This window comes from Oncorhynchus masou, chromosome 5 (assembly GCF_036934945.1).
Source record: "Oncorhynchus masou masou isolate Uvic2021 chromosome 5, UVic_Omas_1.1, whole genome shotgun sequence".
NCBI classification, from domain to species: Eukaryota; Metazoa; Chordata; class Actinopteri; order Salmoniformes; family Salmonidae; genus Oncorhynchus; species Oncorhynchus masou.
In genome coordinates, this window is record NC_088216.1 from 75,524,991 (window position 1) to 75,538,745 (window position 13,755).

The 13,755-nt window shown below is 41.2% G+C and overlaps 1 protein-coding gene and 1 long non-coding RNA gene across 2 annotated transcripts; one reads left to right on the forward strand and one right to left on the reverse strand.

Annotated features, from left to right (window-relative positions):
• Positions 1-6,024: 6,024 nt before the first annotated feature.
• On the forward strand, positions 6,025-10,247 carry LOC135540256 (uncharacterized). Its single transcript, XR_010455727.1, has 5 exons — positions 6,025-6,969; positions 7,146-7,429; positions 8,252-8,377; positions 8,952-9,071; positions 9,382-10,247. It is a non-coding gene; the product is annotated as an uncharacterized LOC135540256 (long non-coding RNA).
• Positions 9,525-12,873, reverse strand: LOC135540255 (phosphopantothenate--cysteine ligase-like). The gene is given in 5 exon segments (XM_064966798.1): positions 9,525-11,298; positions 11,301-11,427; positions 11,511-11,614; positions 11,715-12,357; positions 12,791-12,873. Coding segments are annotated over 4 exon segments (525 nt in total). The 5' UTR covers positions 11,827-12,357; positions 12,791-12,873; the 3' UTR covers positions 9,525-11,116.
• Between the last annotated feature and the right edge of the window lie 882 nt (positions 12,874-13,755).

Here is a 13,755-nt window from a genome sequence, read left to right on the forward strand (position 1 = left end):
TATGTATTGTGTACAAACAGTACTATTACTGTATCTGTGAAATACTTTAAATTGAGTCTTCATTTTATAGACTATTCTTTACAATATTGCTGCAGTTTGGGTTAATTTGGTCATTTCTGTGATGAAGTATTTGTTTGCATAAAATCTTCCTCGTGATCAGCAAGACATGCCTCAAGACATGGAATTAACTGGAGAGTGGCTGTCGTGCGTTCAATTCCCCTGTGAAATATTGTTTATCTTAATATGTAATACTCCACACCACATGCCCATTGTGGAGCTCCAGTATGCCACACTATAATAAGCCCAGTAGGCTGTGCCAGAAGTATGTTCTTTACATTTCAGAGACACTCCTGTGAAGGGGCAGTCATAGTTGGCCACCACATTATATTATCTTACTGTATAGATCATGTCAAATAGCATCAATCTCTAAATAAACGTTACCCTCAGTAACAATCCACATCTCATAACATCATTTTTAGGGTGGATGTTGGAACTTGGATGAGAGTCAAAAGCAGGTTTCAGGGGAGACAGAGGTCTGCCCCCCAGGAAGGCTTTACTAGGACAAGACGTGTACACCAGTCAGTCGGTGGGAGTCTGACTCCAGTCCTGTTCCTGCGGCTTACAGACCTGGTTGTCTGGTTGGACCGGTCGGAGGACAGTCTCAGAAGACAGCTATGAATGAAAAGGTTCTCTTTCATCACCACATAATAGATACAGTAGGGACGGAAATATTACATACACTCTCTTAGGGAGACGCCCAAAAAGCCTTTACTGTGGAATAATATAGCCACACAGAATCTACAAGTTGGAACACAAATTGACATGGGGATTTGAAAGTTGTCAGCTGTGCACTTCAGGGCACATCTGGGGGGTGGGGGGTGGTTGTACAAGAAGGGGAAAATAAGATCATCTGTAACTAGTTGCGGGTAACCAGGCATGCTTGAGGATATGAAGCATGAGTTGTGTCTCTCTTCTATCATAGCTGTCATTATTTCCATATGCTGTATATTTTCATAGTTTTTAGTGGCTAAATCTATTTAGTGATTATACAGTGCATTCGGAAAGTATTCAGACCCCTTGACTTTTTCCACATCTTGTTACGTTACAGCCTTATTCTAAAATATATTAACGTTTTTTTTCTCATCAATTTAGACACAATACCCCCAAAATGTTTACTAATTTATAAAAAATAAATAAAATGGAAATATAACATTTACAAAAGAATTCAGACCCTTTACTCAAATTGTATTTGTCACACTCGACGAATACAACAGGTAGACCTTACACTGAAATGCTTACAAGCCCTTAACCAACAATGCAGTTAAGAAAACTGTTAAGAAAGTATTTACTAAAAATATCTCAAGGATGATCAATGGAAACAGGATGCACCTGAGCTCAATTTTGAGTCTCATAGCGAAGGGTCTAAATGCTTATGTAAATAAGGTATTTCTTATGGTCTGTCATTTCTCTTTGCTTATTTGAGCTGTTCTTGCCATAATATGGACTTGGTCTTTTACCAAATAGGGCTATCTTCTGTATACCACCACTACTTTGTCACAACACAACTGATTGGCTCAAAGCATTAAGACGGAAAGAAATTTTACAAATGAACTTTTAACAAGGCACACTTGTTAATTGAAATGCATTACATGTGACTAACTCATGAAGCTGGTTGAGAGAATGCCAAGAGTGTGCAAAGCTATCATCAAGGCAAAGGGTGGATACTTTGAAGAATCTCAAATATATTTTGATTTGTTTGACACTTTTGGTTACTACATGATTCCATATGTGTTATTTCATAGTGTTGATGTCTTCACTATTATTCTATAATGTAGAAAATATTAAAAATAAAGAAAAACCCTTGAATGAGTAGCTGTGTCCAAACTATTAACTGGTATGATCATATATTTAAAACCCATAAATGTGACAGACATTTTAAAATATGTGATTATATATTTTAATAACGTATATAAATCCCCCACCCATACAAAAAGTAATATTGTGGAAATGTATTTTCATCATGCAAAACGCACTTAGAACATGAGTATTTTTGTTCAATGCATTTGATGATTTGAAAAGTATTCCAGAATGGCGTGTATTTAAAAACAATACACACATAGAGATTCATTATTTTCTAATTGTATTTGGTGTTAGGTAACATAATAATTTTTTAAAATGTAATATATTGTTATTTATATTTTATTGTAAGTGCAAAATTGTCCTCTGTATCGGTCATTGGGTCGTACATATAAAAAAAGTACATTACAGTCAGTGAGTTGGTGAAAAACATAGTTGCGGCATCCAGGTTCCCACGACAGAAGACATTTCTTGACAAGCTCTTATTTAAACAAATGTGCATTACTATAGCATTTTTGTATGTTCTCTATAGTTATGTACTTGAAAATGTATAAATGAACCAATTCGGCACATTTGGGCAAACTCCTGGCAGACTCCCATAGGGCAGCGCACAATTGGCCCAGCGTCCTCTGGGTTTGGCCGGGACAGGCCATCATTGTAAATAACAATTTGTTCTTATCTGACTTGCCTATGACGTAATTATTCCCCGTGTCAGTCTGAAACTGTGCAGACACATTGCTGCCATCTTGTGGACAAAATCGAACTCAATATATGGCCTTTCTCTTTTTTTTTTGCATTTCAAAGATGTTGGAACAAAAACATTAAATGGAAAACACATTTTTTTGGTTTGTATTATATTTTAACTGATCTAATGTGTTATATTCTCCTACATTAATTTCACATTTCCACAAACTTCAAAGTGTTTCCTATCAAATGGTATCGAGAATATGCCTGTCCTTACTTCAGGTCCTTACTTCCGGTCCAGGTGTAATTGCTATATTATGCGTGTATTCACGTTTGGAACGGCACATTTCAAACCAATTTAAAAGGTTCTACTTAACATGGTTCGAGCACTAAGGTACGTTAGATAGATTTAATTGTATGAACAGTTAACTTTAGTTCAAGGTCGATATAGTAGCTAAACGTTTTACATTTGAATTGCCACAGGAAATGGCAGGATTGTAGCTCTAGTTCAGATCAATTTATTCTCAGTTGTGCCTTGCAAGTGCTTCGCCAACTGATCTATTTTGTTCGCTACACTCGCATTAACATCTGCTAATCATGTATATGACCAATACAATTTTATTTGTATTAATGTGGATATAAGCATTTCGCTACACCCGTAATAACGTCTGCTCTATGTGTGTGCGACCAATACAATAAAATGTGATTTGATTCGGAGTGGTTAAACGCGGATGGAATGATTGCATTGTTTGACCTGGCTCAAATGTGACGATTTTTGCTCTTGCTCCGCTCAGAAGCAAACGCGCTCCAAATGTGAAGGAACAGTATGACAAAGATGACCCTGAAGCGTACGAAGACATGTCTGTCCTAGATAAGATACAATATGTTATCTGTAGATGTAATGGAGATGCCTGTGTGAACAGAATTATGATTACTTTCATATTATAGCCATCAACATCTGCACAATGTTGATTGTCAACAATGATTATATGGAGTGGAGTGTGTCCTTTACTTGACCGATAGTTGTCATTGTTGCTTTAGACCAACCGGTCCGTCGCAATCAACTGGTCGATCTTCAAGGCATTCCTAGTCGATCACCAAACATTTCTGAAGAAAAGCAAAAGTCTTTTGCGCTCCTATTTGTATGCTATTCGTGTTGCGCTGTTGGATTCTGCACTTGTGGTTAGAGCGTTGGACTAGTAATCGAAAGGTTGCAAGTTCGAATCCCCGAGCTGACAAGGTACAAATCTGTCGTTTTATTGACTAAATACTTATTTTCCACCATAATTTGCAAATAAATTCATTAAAAATCCTACAATGTGATTTTCTGGATTTTTTTCACTCAATTTGTCTGTCATAGTTGAAGTGAACCTATGATGAAAATTACAGGCCTCTCATCTTTTTAAGTGGGAGAACTTGCACAATGGGTGGCTGACTAAATACTTTTTTTGCCCCATTGTACGTGAAGGTAGCCTATATATTTGTCACCTGTCATTAAGCATGCTTCATCAGAGATTAAGCTTTAATCTCAAGTCTTCGTCATGGTAAAGTTGTCAGTTGGACTGTCATCACCACTAGATGGCAAGTAAATCAAATACATAGCCATCTAGTTCATCCCCTGAAAGATTGATTGTTAACTAGCCATTGATGTGATCTGTTATTAGCTAGCTTGCCAATTTGACGTGGTCCATCAATCATAATTGATATAATAGTGATGACATCAACATTTATGAAATAACACAAGGCATGTTAAACATTAATTAATTAAATTAAACAAATCAAAATATATTTTAGATTATTAGTAGCTGCCCTTTGCCTCGATGACAGCTTTGCACACTCTTGTCAATCTCTCAACCAGCTTCACCTGGAATGCTTTTTCAACAGTCTTGAATGAGTTCCCACATATGCTGAGAACTTGTTGGCTGCTTTTCTTTCACTCTGCGGTCTGACTCATCCCAAACCATCTCAACTGGATTGAGGTCGGGTGATTGTGGAGGCCATGTCATCTGATGCAGCACTCCATCACTCTCCTTCTTACACAGCCTGGAGGTGTGTTGGGTCATTGTCCTGTTGAACAACAAATGATAGTCACACTAAGCGCAAACCAGATGGGATGGCGTATCGCTGCAGAATGCTGTGGTAGCCATGCTGGTTAAGTGTGCCTTCAAATCTAAATAAACCACAAACATTGTCACCAGCAAAGCAGCCCCACACCATCACACCTCTCCATGCTTCAAGGTGGGAACCACATCATCCATTCACCTACTCTGCGTCTCACAAAGACACAGCGGTTGGAACCAAAAATCAGACCAAATGACAGATTTCCACCGGTCTTATGTCCATTGCTTGACATCTTAAATGTGGCGTCTTCTCTCCAATGACATGGCATGGGGAAACAGGAAGAAGATGTTTTCTGATTATGTGGGAAGTGAGTATTTTCCATTTAGTCAATTCATACTATTGAGACCATTACCTGTATTCCACTATGATTCCCAGTGAGTTGAATTTTGAACCTGTCTGGAGAATAGTCTGGTATAGAGGTCATAGACGAAGGCTGTTTCCTAGAAAACCACTAAACTAATCTCAGCAAGAAGTGGAGGCAGAGGATGAAGAAGCTAATAATATTCAGAGACAATTGGCTGTCTATGATCTAAACCTTCTTCCTACATTATCAGCAATTAAGTATACAGTTGAAGTCTGATGTTTACATACACCTTAACCAATACATTTAAACTCTGTTTTTCACAATTCCTGACATTTAATCATAGTAAAAATTCCCTGTTTTTAGGTCAGTTAAGATCACCACTTTATTTTAAGAAAGTGAAATGTCAGAATAATTGTAGAGTGATTTATTTCAGCTTTTATTTCTTTCATCACATTCCCAGTGGGTCAGAAGTTTACATACACTCAATTAGTATTTGGTATTATTGCCTTTAAATTGTTTAACTTGGGTAAAACATGTCGGGTTGCCTTCCACAAGCTTCCCACAATAATTTGGGTGAATTTTGGCCCATTCCATCTGACAGAGCTGGTGTAACTGAGTCAGGTCAGGGCTTTGTGATGGCCACTCCAGTTACCTTGACTTTGTTGTCCTTGAGCCATTTTGCCACAACTTTGGAGGTATGCTTGGGGTCATTGTCCATTTGGAAGACCCATTTGCGACCAAGCTTTAACTCTAACTGATGTCTTGAGATGCTGCTTCAATATATCCACATACTTTTTCTTCATCATGATGTCGTCTATTTTGTGAAGTGCACCAGTCCCTCCTGCAGCAAAGCACCCACACAACATGATGCTGCCACCCCCTTGCCTCAAGGTTGGGATGGTGTTCTTCGGCTTGCAAGCTTCCCCCTTTTTCCTCTAAACATAACGATGGTCATTATGGCAAAACAGTTGTATTTTTGTCTCATCAGACCAGAGGACATTTCTCCAAAAAGTACGATCTTTGTCCCCTTTTTTTATGGCGGTTTTGGAGCAGTGGCTTCTTCCTTGCTGAGCAGCCTTTCAGGTTATGTCGCTATAGGACTCATTTTACTGTGGATATAACTACTTTTGTACCGGTTTCCTCCAGCATCTTCACATGGTTCTTTGCCGTTGTATTGGGATTGATTCGAATTTTTCGCACCAAAGTACGTTCATCTCTAGGAGACAGAACACGTCTCCTTCCTGAGCGGTATGACGGCTGCGTGGTCCCGTGTTTATACTTGCATACTATTGTTTGTACAGATGAACGTGGTACCTTCAGGTGTTGGAAAATTGCTCCCAAGGATGAACTAGACTTATTTTTCTGAGATCTTGGCTGATTTCTTTTGATGTTCCCATGATGTCAAGCAAATAGGCACTGAGTTTGAAGGTAGGCCTTGAAATACATCCACAGGTATACGTCCAATTGACTCTGGCTAATTGACATCATTTATCAGAAGCTTGTAAAGCCATGACATTTTCTGGAATTTTCCAAGCTGTTTAAAGGTACAGTCAACTTAGTGTATGCGAACTTCTGACCCACAGGAATTGGGATACAGTGAAATAATCTGTCTGTAAACAATTGTTGGAAAAATTACTTGGATCATGCACAAAGTAGATGTCTTAACCGACTTGCCTAACCTATAGTTTGTTAACAGGAAATTTGTGGAATGGTTGAAAAATGAGGTTTAATGACTCCAACCTAAGTGTATGTAAACCTCCGACTTCAATTGTACATATTTGAGCCTCTAGCTCTATCAAAGCAAGAAACAGCATTTCACTGTTGTCCTCAGTGTCTGTCTGTCTCTGTCTCGGTCGGTCTGTCTAAGAGTTTGCTGTAGAGAATGGTGTGGACAGGGAGAGGATTGTTAAGGACCTGAAGCAGATGTCCCAGAAGGAGAGAATTAGCTGCTGAGGAAGGAATCACCAGAGCTATCGGAGCTCATTCAGGACTTGAAGTCCAAGGTATGATAAACACAACATCACTACTACTGTATGTGCGGCAGAAAAAGAAACGGACAGTGTAAACCACAATGTTGTTGAACCTGTAACAAGAGGTACAGTATGTTGGTGTTAGTTACGAATGGTGTTGAGTGGTAAATGTTGTACTGTTTGCCGATGGTGTTTTGTGCACTTGGCAGAGCTGAACGACGAGCTACAGGGCCTTTTGGAAATGGTCAAAGATGGACGCATCCCACCGGGAAAGGGTGCCAACTACCACACGACCAAACAGCAGCGTTATCTAAATTAAGTATATATTTGATTTGTAACATAAATCGCATAAACAATGCCATTGAGAATTGACTCACTTATTGTTGTTTCTCTCCTGAGTTACTGCACAAACATTAGTTTCTACCTCATCCTGAAAGCAAAGCATATTCCCGCACACAACCACCCAGTGATTGAAAGACTGATTTACAGGAATGTGAGTAGATGCATTGTCAGTTTGCTTATGATTGTGTGTTTAGGCCTTTATCAATGTTTCCTGGTCGCATACACAGATTTGCAGGTGCAGTGTTTCTAGCTCCAACAGTACAGGAATACCTAGCAATAAAAAAAACTATACACATAATCCAGATTTGTATTATATCAGAACAAGCAATGCCATAGACTGAAATATAAATACTCTGTGGCCAGTTTATTAGATACACCCATCGAGTACTGGTTCGGACCAAACGGTGCCTCCAGAACAGCCTGAATTCTCAGGGGCATGGAAACATGTTCAATTGGTATCAAGGGACCTAACGTGTGCCAGGAAAATATTTCCCACACTACCGCCACCAGCCTGTACGATTCTTGCCATTCTCCTTCGACCTCTCATCAGCGAGGTGTTTTCGCACACACGACTGCCACTGGCCGGATGTTTTTGTGTTTGCTGCACCATTCTCTGTAAACCCTAGACACTTGTGTGTGAAAATCCCCCGAAGGCTGGCCGTTTCTGAGATACAGGCGATCATACCACGCTCAAAGTTGCTTCTGTCACTCGTTTTGCCTATTTTAACGTTCATTCGAACAGTAACTGAATGCTTCAATGCCTGTCTGCCTGCTTTGTATAGCAATCCACGGCCAGCAGTCTTTCAACGGTCTGTAGGAGCGAATCATTTTTGTCAACAGGGTGGTGTACCTAATAAACTGGCAGTTGAGTGTATATACATGGAATGTAGTCAACTTATACAGTGCTTGTCATATAGTTAGTATGAGTCAGATTGTGTCCTATAATAATTGGGTCCTCTGACTGTCCCTGCAGCTGATAAATTACATGGGTGAGGTAGATGCTTGGCTTGCCCCACAGCTGCGCCAGTTGCTTTCTGCAGGCCAGTATGAGATGGCTGCTATGAAGCCAGGGAGTAGCAAGCAGAGCACCAACAACAAGGTGAGAAATGAGTATGATGTTGATCCATTGGGTGATGTTGGCATACTTCAGGATTTTGGCAGAGGCCCTTTATCTACTTCAGTCAGATGAACTCATGTTTACCATTTTTGTGTCTGAGTGCAGTTTGAGTGAAGTTGCTAACTTGTGTTAGCACAATGACTGGAAGTCTGAGTATCTGTTAGTGTGCTAGTAGATACCCATGGACTTCATTGTGCTTATGCTTGTTAGCAGTGGCTCATGGAACCACCTAACTTCCTTCATACTGTACACTGAGACATAAAAATGCTATCTATTATTTAATTTGACTCTGGGGAAGTAGATAAATGGTCTCATTGCCAAAATCCCAAAGTATCCCTTTAAAGGTATACTCAGCAATATGATGAAGATGCACAAAGTAAGCATTGAAGCGTGCGGCTAAACTTCTCAGTTGTTTTGGTCCTATTACTACCATGCAGACCCATGCGCAGATACTGTGTGAGAGTGATATCACACTCGTCGCAATATCTGAAGTGCTGCTCGTGGCAATGTAAGTTTGCTGAGTACATCTAAGCTGGATTGGTCCCTATGTTGTCAGATGTCTGAAGAGGTTGTGGCTGAACCACCATACTCTGACTTGGATGAAGAGGCTGCCCTGCACTTCTACAGAGGAATGGAGAGGCTGAAACTGAATAGGACCTACAGGCTGAGGTGAAGGGTGAGTGTTACCAGGTACATTTACTCAAGTTCAGAGTAGGAATGAGATGGGCAGGGCTTCAGAGTAGGAATGAGATGGGCAGGGCTTCAGAGTAGGAATGAGATGGGCAGGGCTTCAGAGTAGGAATGAGATGGGCAGGGCTTCAGAGTAGGAATGAGATGGGCAGGGCTTCAGAGTAGGAATGAGATGGGCAGGGCTTCAGAGTAGGAATGAGATGGGCAGGGCTTCAGAGTAGGAATGAGATGGGCAGGGCTTCAGAGTAGGAATGAGATGGGCAGGGCTTGATGGGAGGTCGATTTCTTCGTTGCAGATGAAGAGGAGTTGGATCCAGATACCAAGAGACGCATTACCCACCAGGTACAGTGTCTCACCCTCTTGAGTATTATCCTTTCAACATGTAGAAATTAGATACACACAAGTATACAGCAGTAATTATTGATTGTACAGCTTAGCCTTCATGTACAATATTTACTTGTTACCATGTCTCTTGTTTCCATACTCATTGTACAAAGCACAATATTAAGAGAACATTTTCACCCAGTACTTCAAATCATGACCTTCATCAGATTATTCTAGTACTTTATATGTTAGAGTATTCCCTTCCCGGTTTAAACCTTTTGTCTAATTTGTACATGCTGCTCGATCCTTTCCGCTATTGGCCAAGAACAAAGGGTTTACACCGAAGAGGAAGACTGACCGCAATCCCAGAGTCAAACAGAGAGAATTTCAGACGAGCCAAGATCCGCATAAAGGGACAAGTTTGTAGACTACATTTGAAACTTGAAGTTGCAGTGTATAAAATGTATACAAATCCAATGTATGATAAGTGTTTTGCAGGCATTACTTCCACCTCCTGCAGGCACATCTTTCAGGACCTCTGAGGGGTATACTACAAAGCAGAACCAATGAGTTAGCCAGCTTACTTTGATTAACAACCAGAAATAACTGTTGATTTTCTGAATCATTTAGAAAAATAAACTTAGGTTGAGTTAATTAGACCATAGCCCATTGCAAGCTTAGTTATTTATTAGTTCAGAATATTGAGGCAAGTTATCTGGCTAACTCATTGATCCTGCTTTGTAGTGTGTATGCTGATATGATATACAGTATTTGATAGCAAAATTGACAACTTGTATAATTTAACTAGTGTCAATTATGGATCAAATTGAATTCCAAGTGTATTTTTGAAAAAAACCTACATTAAAATCTTGAATGTATTCCAGGTTCATGAAGACAAGATACAGTGGAGAGCTGTCTGCTATTCGTGCTGGACTTAGTATCAAACTCAAATAACCAACCAAACCGTTTCCACACATTTGCAAGTAAATTACACAATCACTGATAGCTAGCTGTATGGGGTGTCATGCCTTCAAGGAAGACTGTTGCCAGTTCCCTCTGTGGAGTTGATTTGTCCAGCACATAAAATACCAACATACGGTTAAGGTTTAATGTTCCGAGTCTGTTACTTTACTGATGTACTCTGTCTGTGATATTACTCTGACAAACTGCTATGAGGTGAAGTCAATTCATTGGTTGGCATTATCATTCCACAACCAATATTTTTGTAATCTGCCTTGTGACATAAGATGGTATGATACTTAAAGTTAAGGTGATCAAGGATTGTTTTGCTGTGATGATGTAAATGTTTGATTTTAAAGGCAGTGTGTACTGAAACCTACATATGCACATGGATGTCTGATCTCGGACGGTGGAAGCCCTGCAAGATAAAATAAAGATCCAAACTAGACAAGCATGAATTAAGATTTCAGAAGACAGTAGAGCTAGTGCCCTGCCCCAGGGACTTGTACGACACTTTAGTGTGTTTCATCGGACCACCAAAGCCAGCCCTCCCAGTAAGCAGCACAGTTTACTGGAGTGTATTCATTAGTCAGATTCTGTGAGAAGCGATCTTACTCTAGGAAGCAAACATATCAAACGGGGAGGTACGTCCATGAATTTGTCCAGTTGTAACTTGTTTTTGTTGCATAACGTTTTCTGTTTGGAGTGAAGTTTCCATTGCAACTAATGAAAACACCTCTGGGGTCTCAGTCTTGTTGGGTTATGATTTGGCCGTGAGCTCTGGTCAGGTTACTGACAATACTGTCCTCGATCTCCACATCTCTGCTTGCTTCCTCATCCTTAAGTACTAGCTCGGCCTGAGTGTAAGGGGTCACCACCACTACATAACCTCGTCTGGTGTCCAGTACGCTGGCCACCACAGCCTGTTGTCCAGTGCCCGCCGAGCTCTGTCCAGCAGGATGGACGGGTCCATCTCCAGCTTGAAGGAAATCCCAAATGCCTGTGGAGCCCAGTCCATCAGCGGCGACAACATCTTGGGGACCATCTTCATACTGATCTATAGGACAGAAGAGGCTTGGCTTACAGTGGATCAATGATAATGAGCATGTGCTTTTGTATTTGATGGCTTTCTTTACTCACCTGAAGTGGTCCATTGGAGGACTGGATTTTGTGCTCTGGCATTTCTGATGCTTGAATGTAAAAATCTGACACTGCTGCAGCCAAATAGAACATGGCCTTGGACCCTGAGAGAGTGAACACGGAGGGCATGTTTAATATACCAGAACATGTACTGTACACCCCGATAAGCCCTGCTACTACTTCTAGTTGAGTGTCAGTACCTACCTATGGGTCTGAGTGCCTGTGCTGCAGCTTTGAGGTGGTGCAGGTACTCAGACAGGGTGCTGAACTCCACAGGCAGAAAAAGCTGTGCCTCTTTTACCGCCCGGTAACGCATCAGGACTTTGCCAATGTTGGGAAGTGCAGCTGTCCAGCAGATTAATCCCAGAGTGAAGGAGCGGTGTCTGTGCAGGAAGATCACAGCGTAGCCGGACTCTAGTAAGTACTCTGCCGAAGAGGCTCCGTGTTGGCCACGGCTGAAGTTTTTTAAATTGACCTTTTATTTAACTAGGCAAGTCAGTTAAGAACAAATTCTTATTTTCAATGACGGCCTAGGAAAAGTGGGTTAACTGCCTGTTCAGGGGCAGAACGACAGATTTGTACCATGTCAGCTCAGGGGTTTGCAACCTTGCGGTTACTAGTCCAACGCTCTAACCACTAGGCTACCCTATCCAGGAAGCGGATGGTGCTAGACTCCAGGTGGACCTGAGGTGATCAGCACCATCCTGAGGCCCTGTGCTGCTCAGCAAAAGCTGCCATCTACCTTTTGACTTCCTCTACATGGAAGGGAAAAGTCGTCAGACAGCTTCCCATCGACAGTGAGGGTCCAGGTTTCTGCAATGCCTGGTCAAGCCAGGGAGACATAAATCTATAAAACAAAAATTACATTGAAAAAGTATGTAAAACCTACGCATAGTGTGTAATTTGTGGGACAAATGTCGGAGTAAGGTGTGGGAGGAGCGGAGACATTGTTTTCATAGTTATTTTTAAACGTTCTGGTAGGAATAGGATACTTGTGACCCTTAAACTTGAGGGGATGAATAGTAGTCACCAGTTGATTATTTGACTGGTTGGCATATGGGATAATTATGTTAGACTCACTTTCGTCTACTAGGTACAACTTCAAACTACACTTTACAGCTGCTAACGTTAGCCATGCAAATTGTGCACTGGAATGCGGTTCACATTCGTTGTTACTAGGATGTTCATTGGCATGGGGAACCACTTAAGATCATTCGGCTCGTGTTGCAGTGAATTAGCTTAATATTTAAATGAATCTTATTAATAGAAACATTACTTACTTTTAAAGACACCGAGAGAACGTCACTGATGATTGAGAAGTAGTGGTCGACTTCCTGATGTTGTCTGGCGTGACGTCTTCTATTATCTATTCCATTGCAATTTAAACAACTCAGAACTATGTCGCCACCTATCGTCGTGGAAGTTGAATTGTCAGAAGACTTTTCCTTAGAAATAAATGTTGTTGCTAGCCTATACATTCTGTGTCAGTTATCACACTTAAACAATTTCGGCAGATATAATAATAACCTATGCAGTGATTGAGCTATCTTTGTCTAGATACTGTACCTACAGGGCAAGCAAACGTCCCCCTGTGCCATTAAGGTCCAGACCTTTTGGCACAGGCCATAGTAAGCCTCAGCAGAAGACAACACCGGTAAGGCAAACATCAGACAAAAGCCTGAGAGACTGCAGAATCACCCCACCACTGCCAGCAATGAAGTGATTGAGGGGGAACAGCTGGAGCTAGGCTTCAACCAGCGACAGGACAAGTGCACTTCCTACAAGTCCACATCTCTTGGCAGAGACTGTACTCCTCTTTCATATAGCCCACACAAACCCAGGTGAGAACAGGGGCACAGTTAAATCAAAGGCCTGAGAGAATGTGATTGTGTGTGCTATATGAAAGTGATTGGCATGGGCCTTCAAAAGGTTCAACAGCTGCACCATTGAGAGCTTCTTGACGGACTACATCACTGTTTGGTATGGCAACTTCTTGGCATCGTAAGGCGATACAGAGGGTAGTGTGTACAGCCCAGTACATCAATGGGGCCGAGCTCCCTGCCATCCAAGACCTCTATACCAGGCGGTGTCAGAGGAAGGCCATAAAAATGGTCAAAGACTCCAACCACACAAGTCCTAGAACTTTGTCTCTGCTACCGCACAGCGAGCGGTACCGGAGCGCCATGTCTCGGACCAAAAGGCACTTGAACAGCTTTTACTCCCAAGCCATAAGACTGCTGAACAG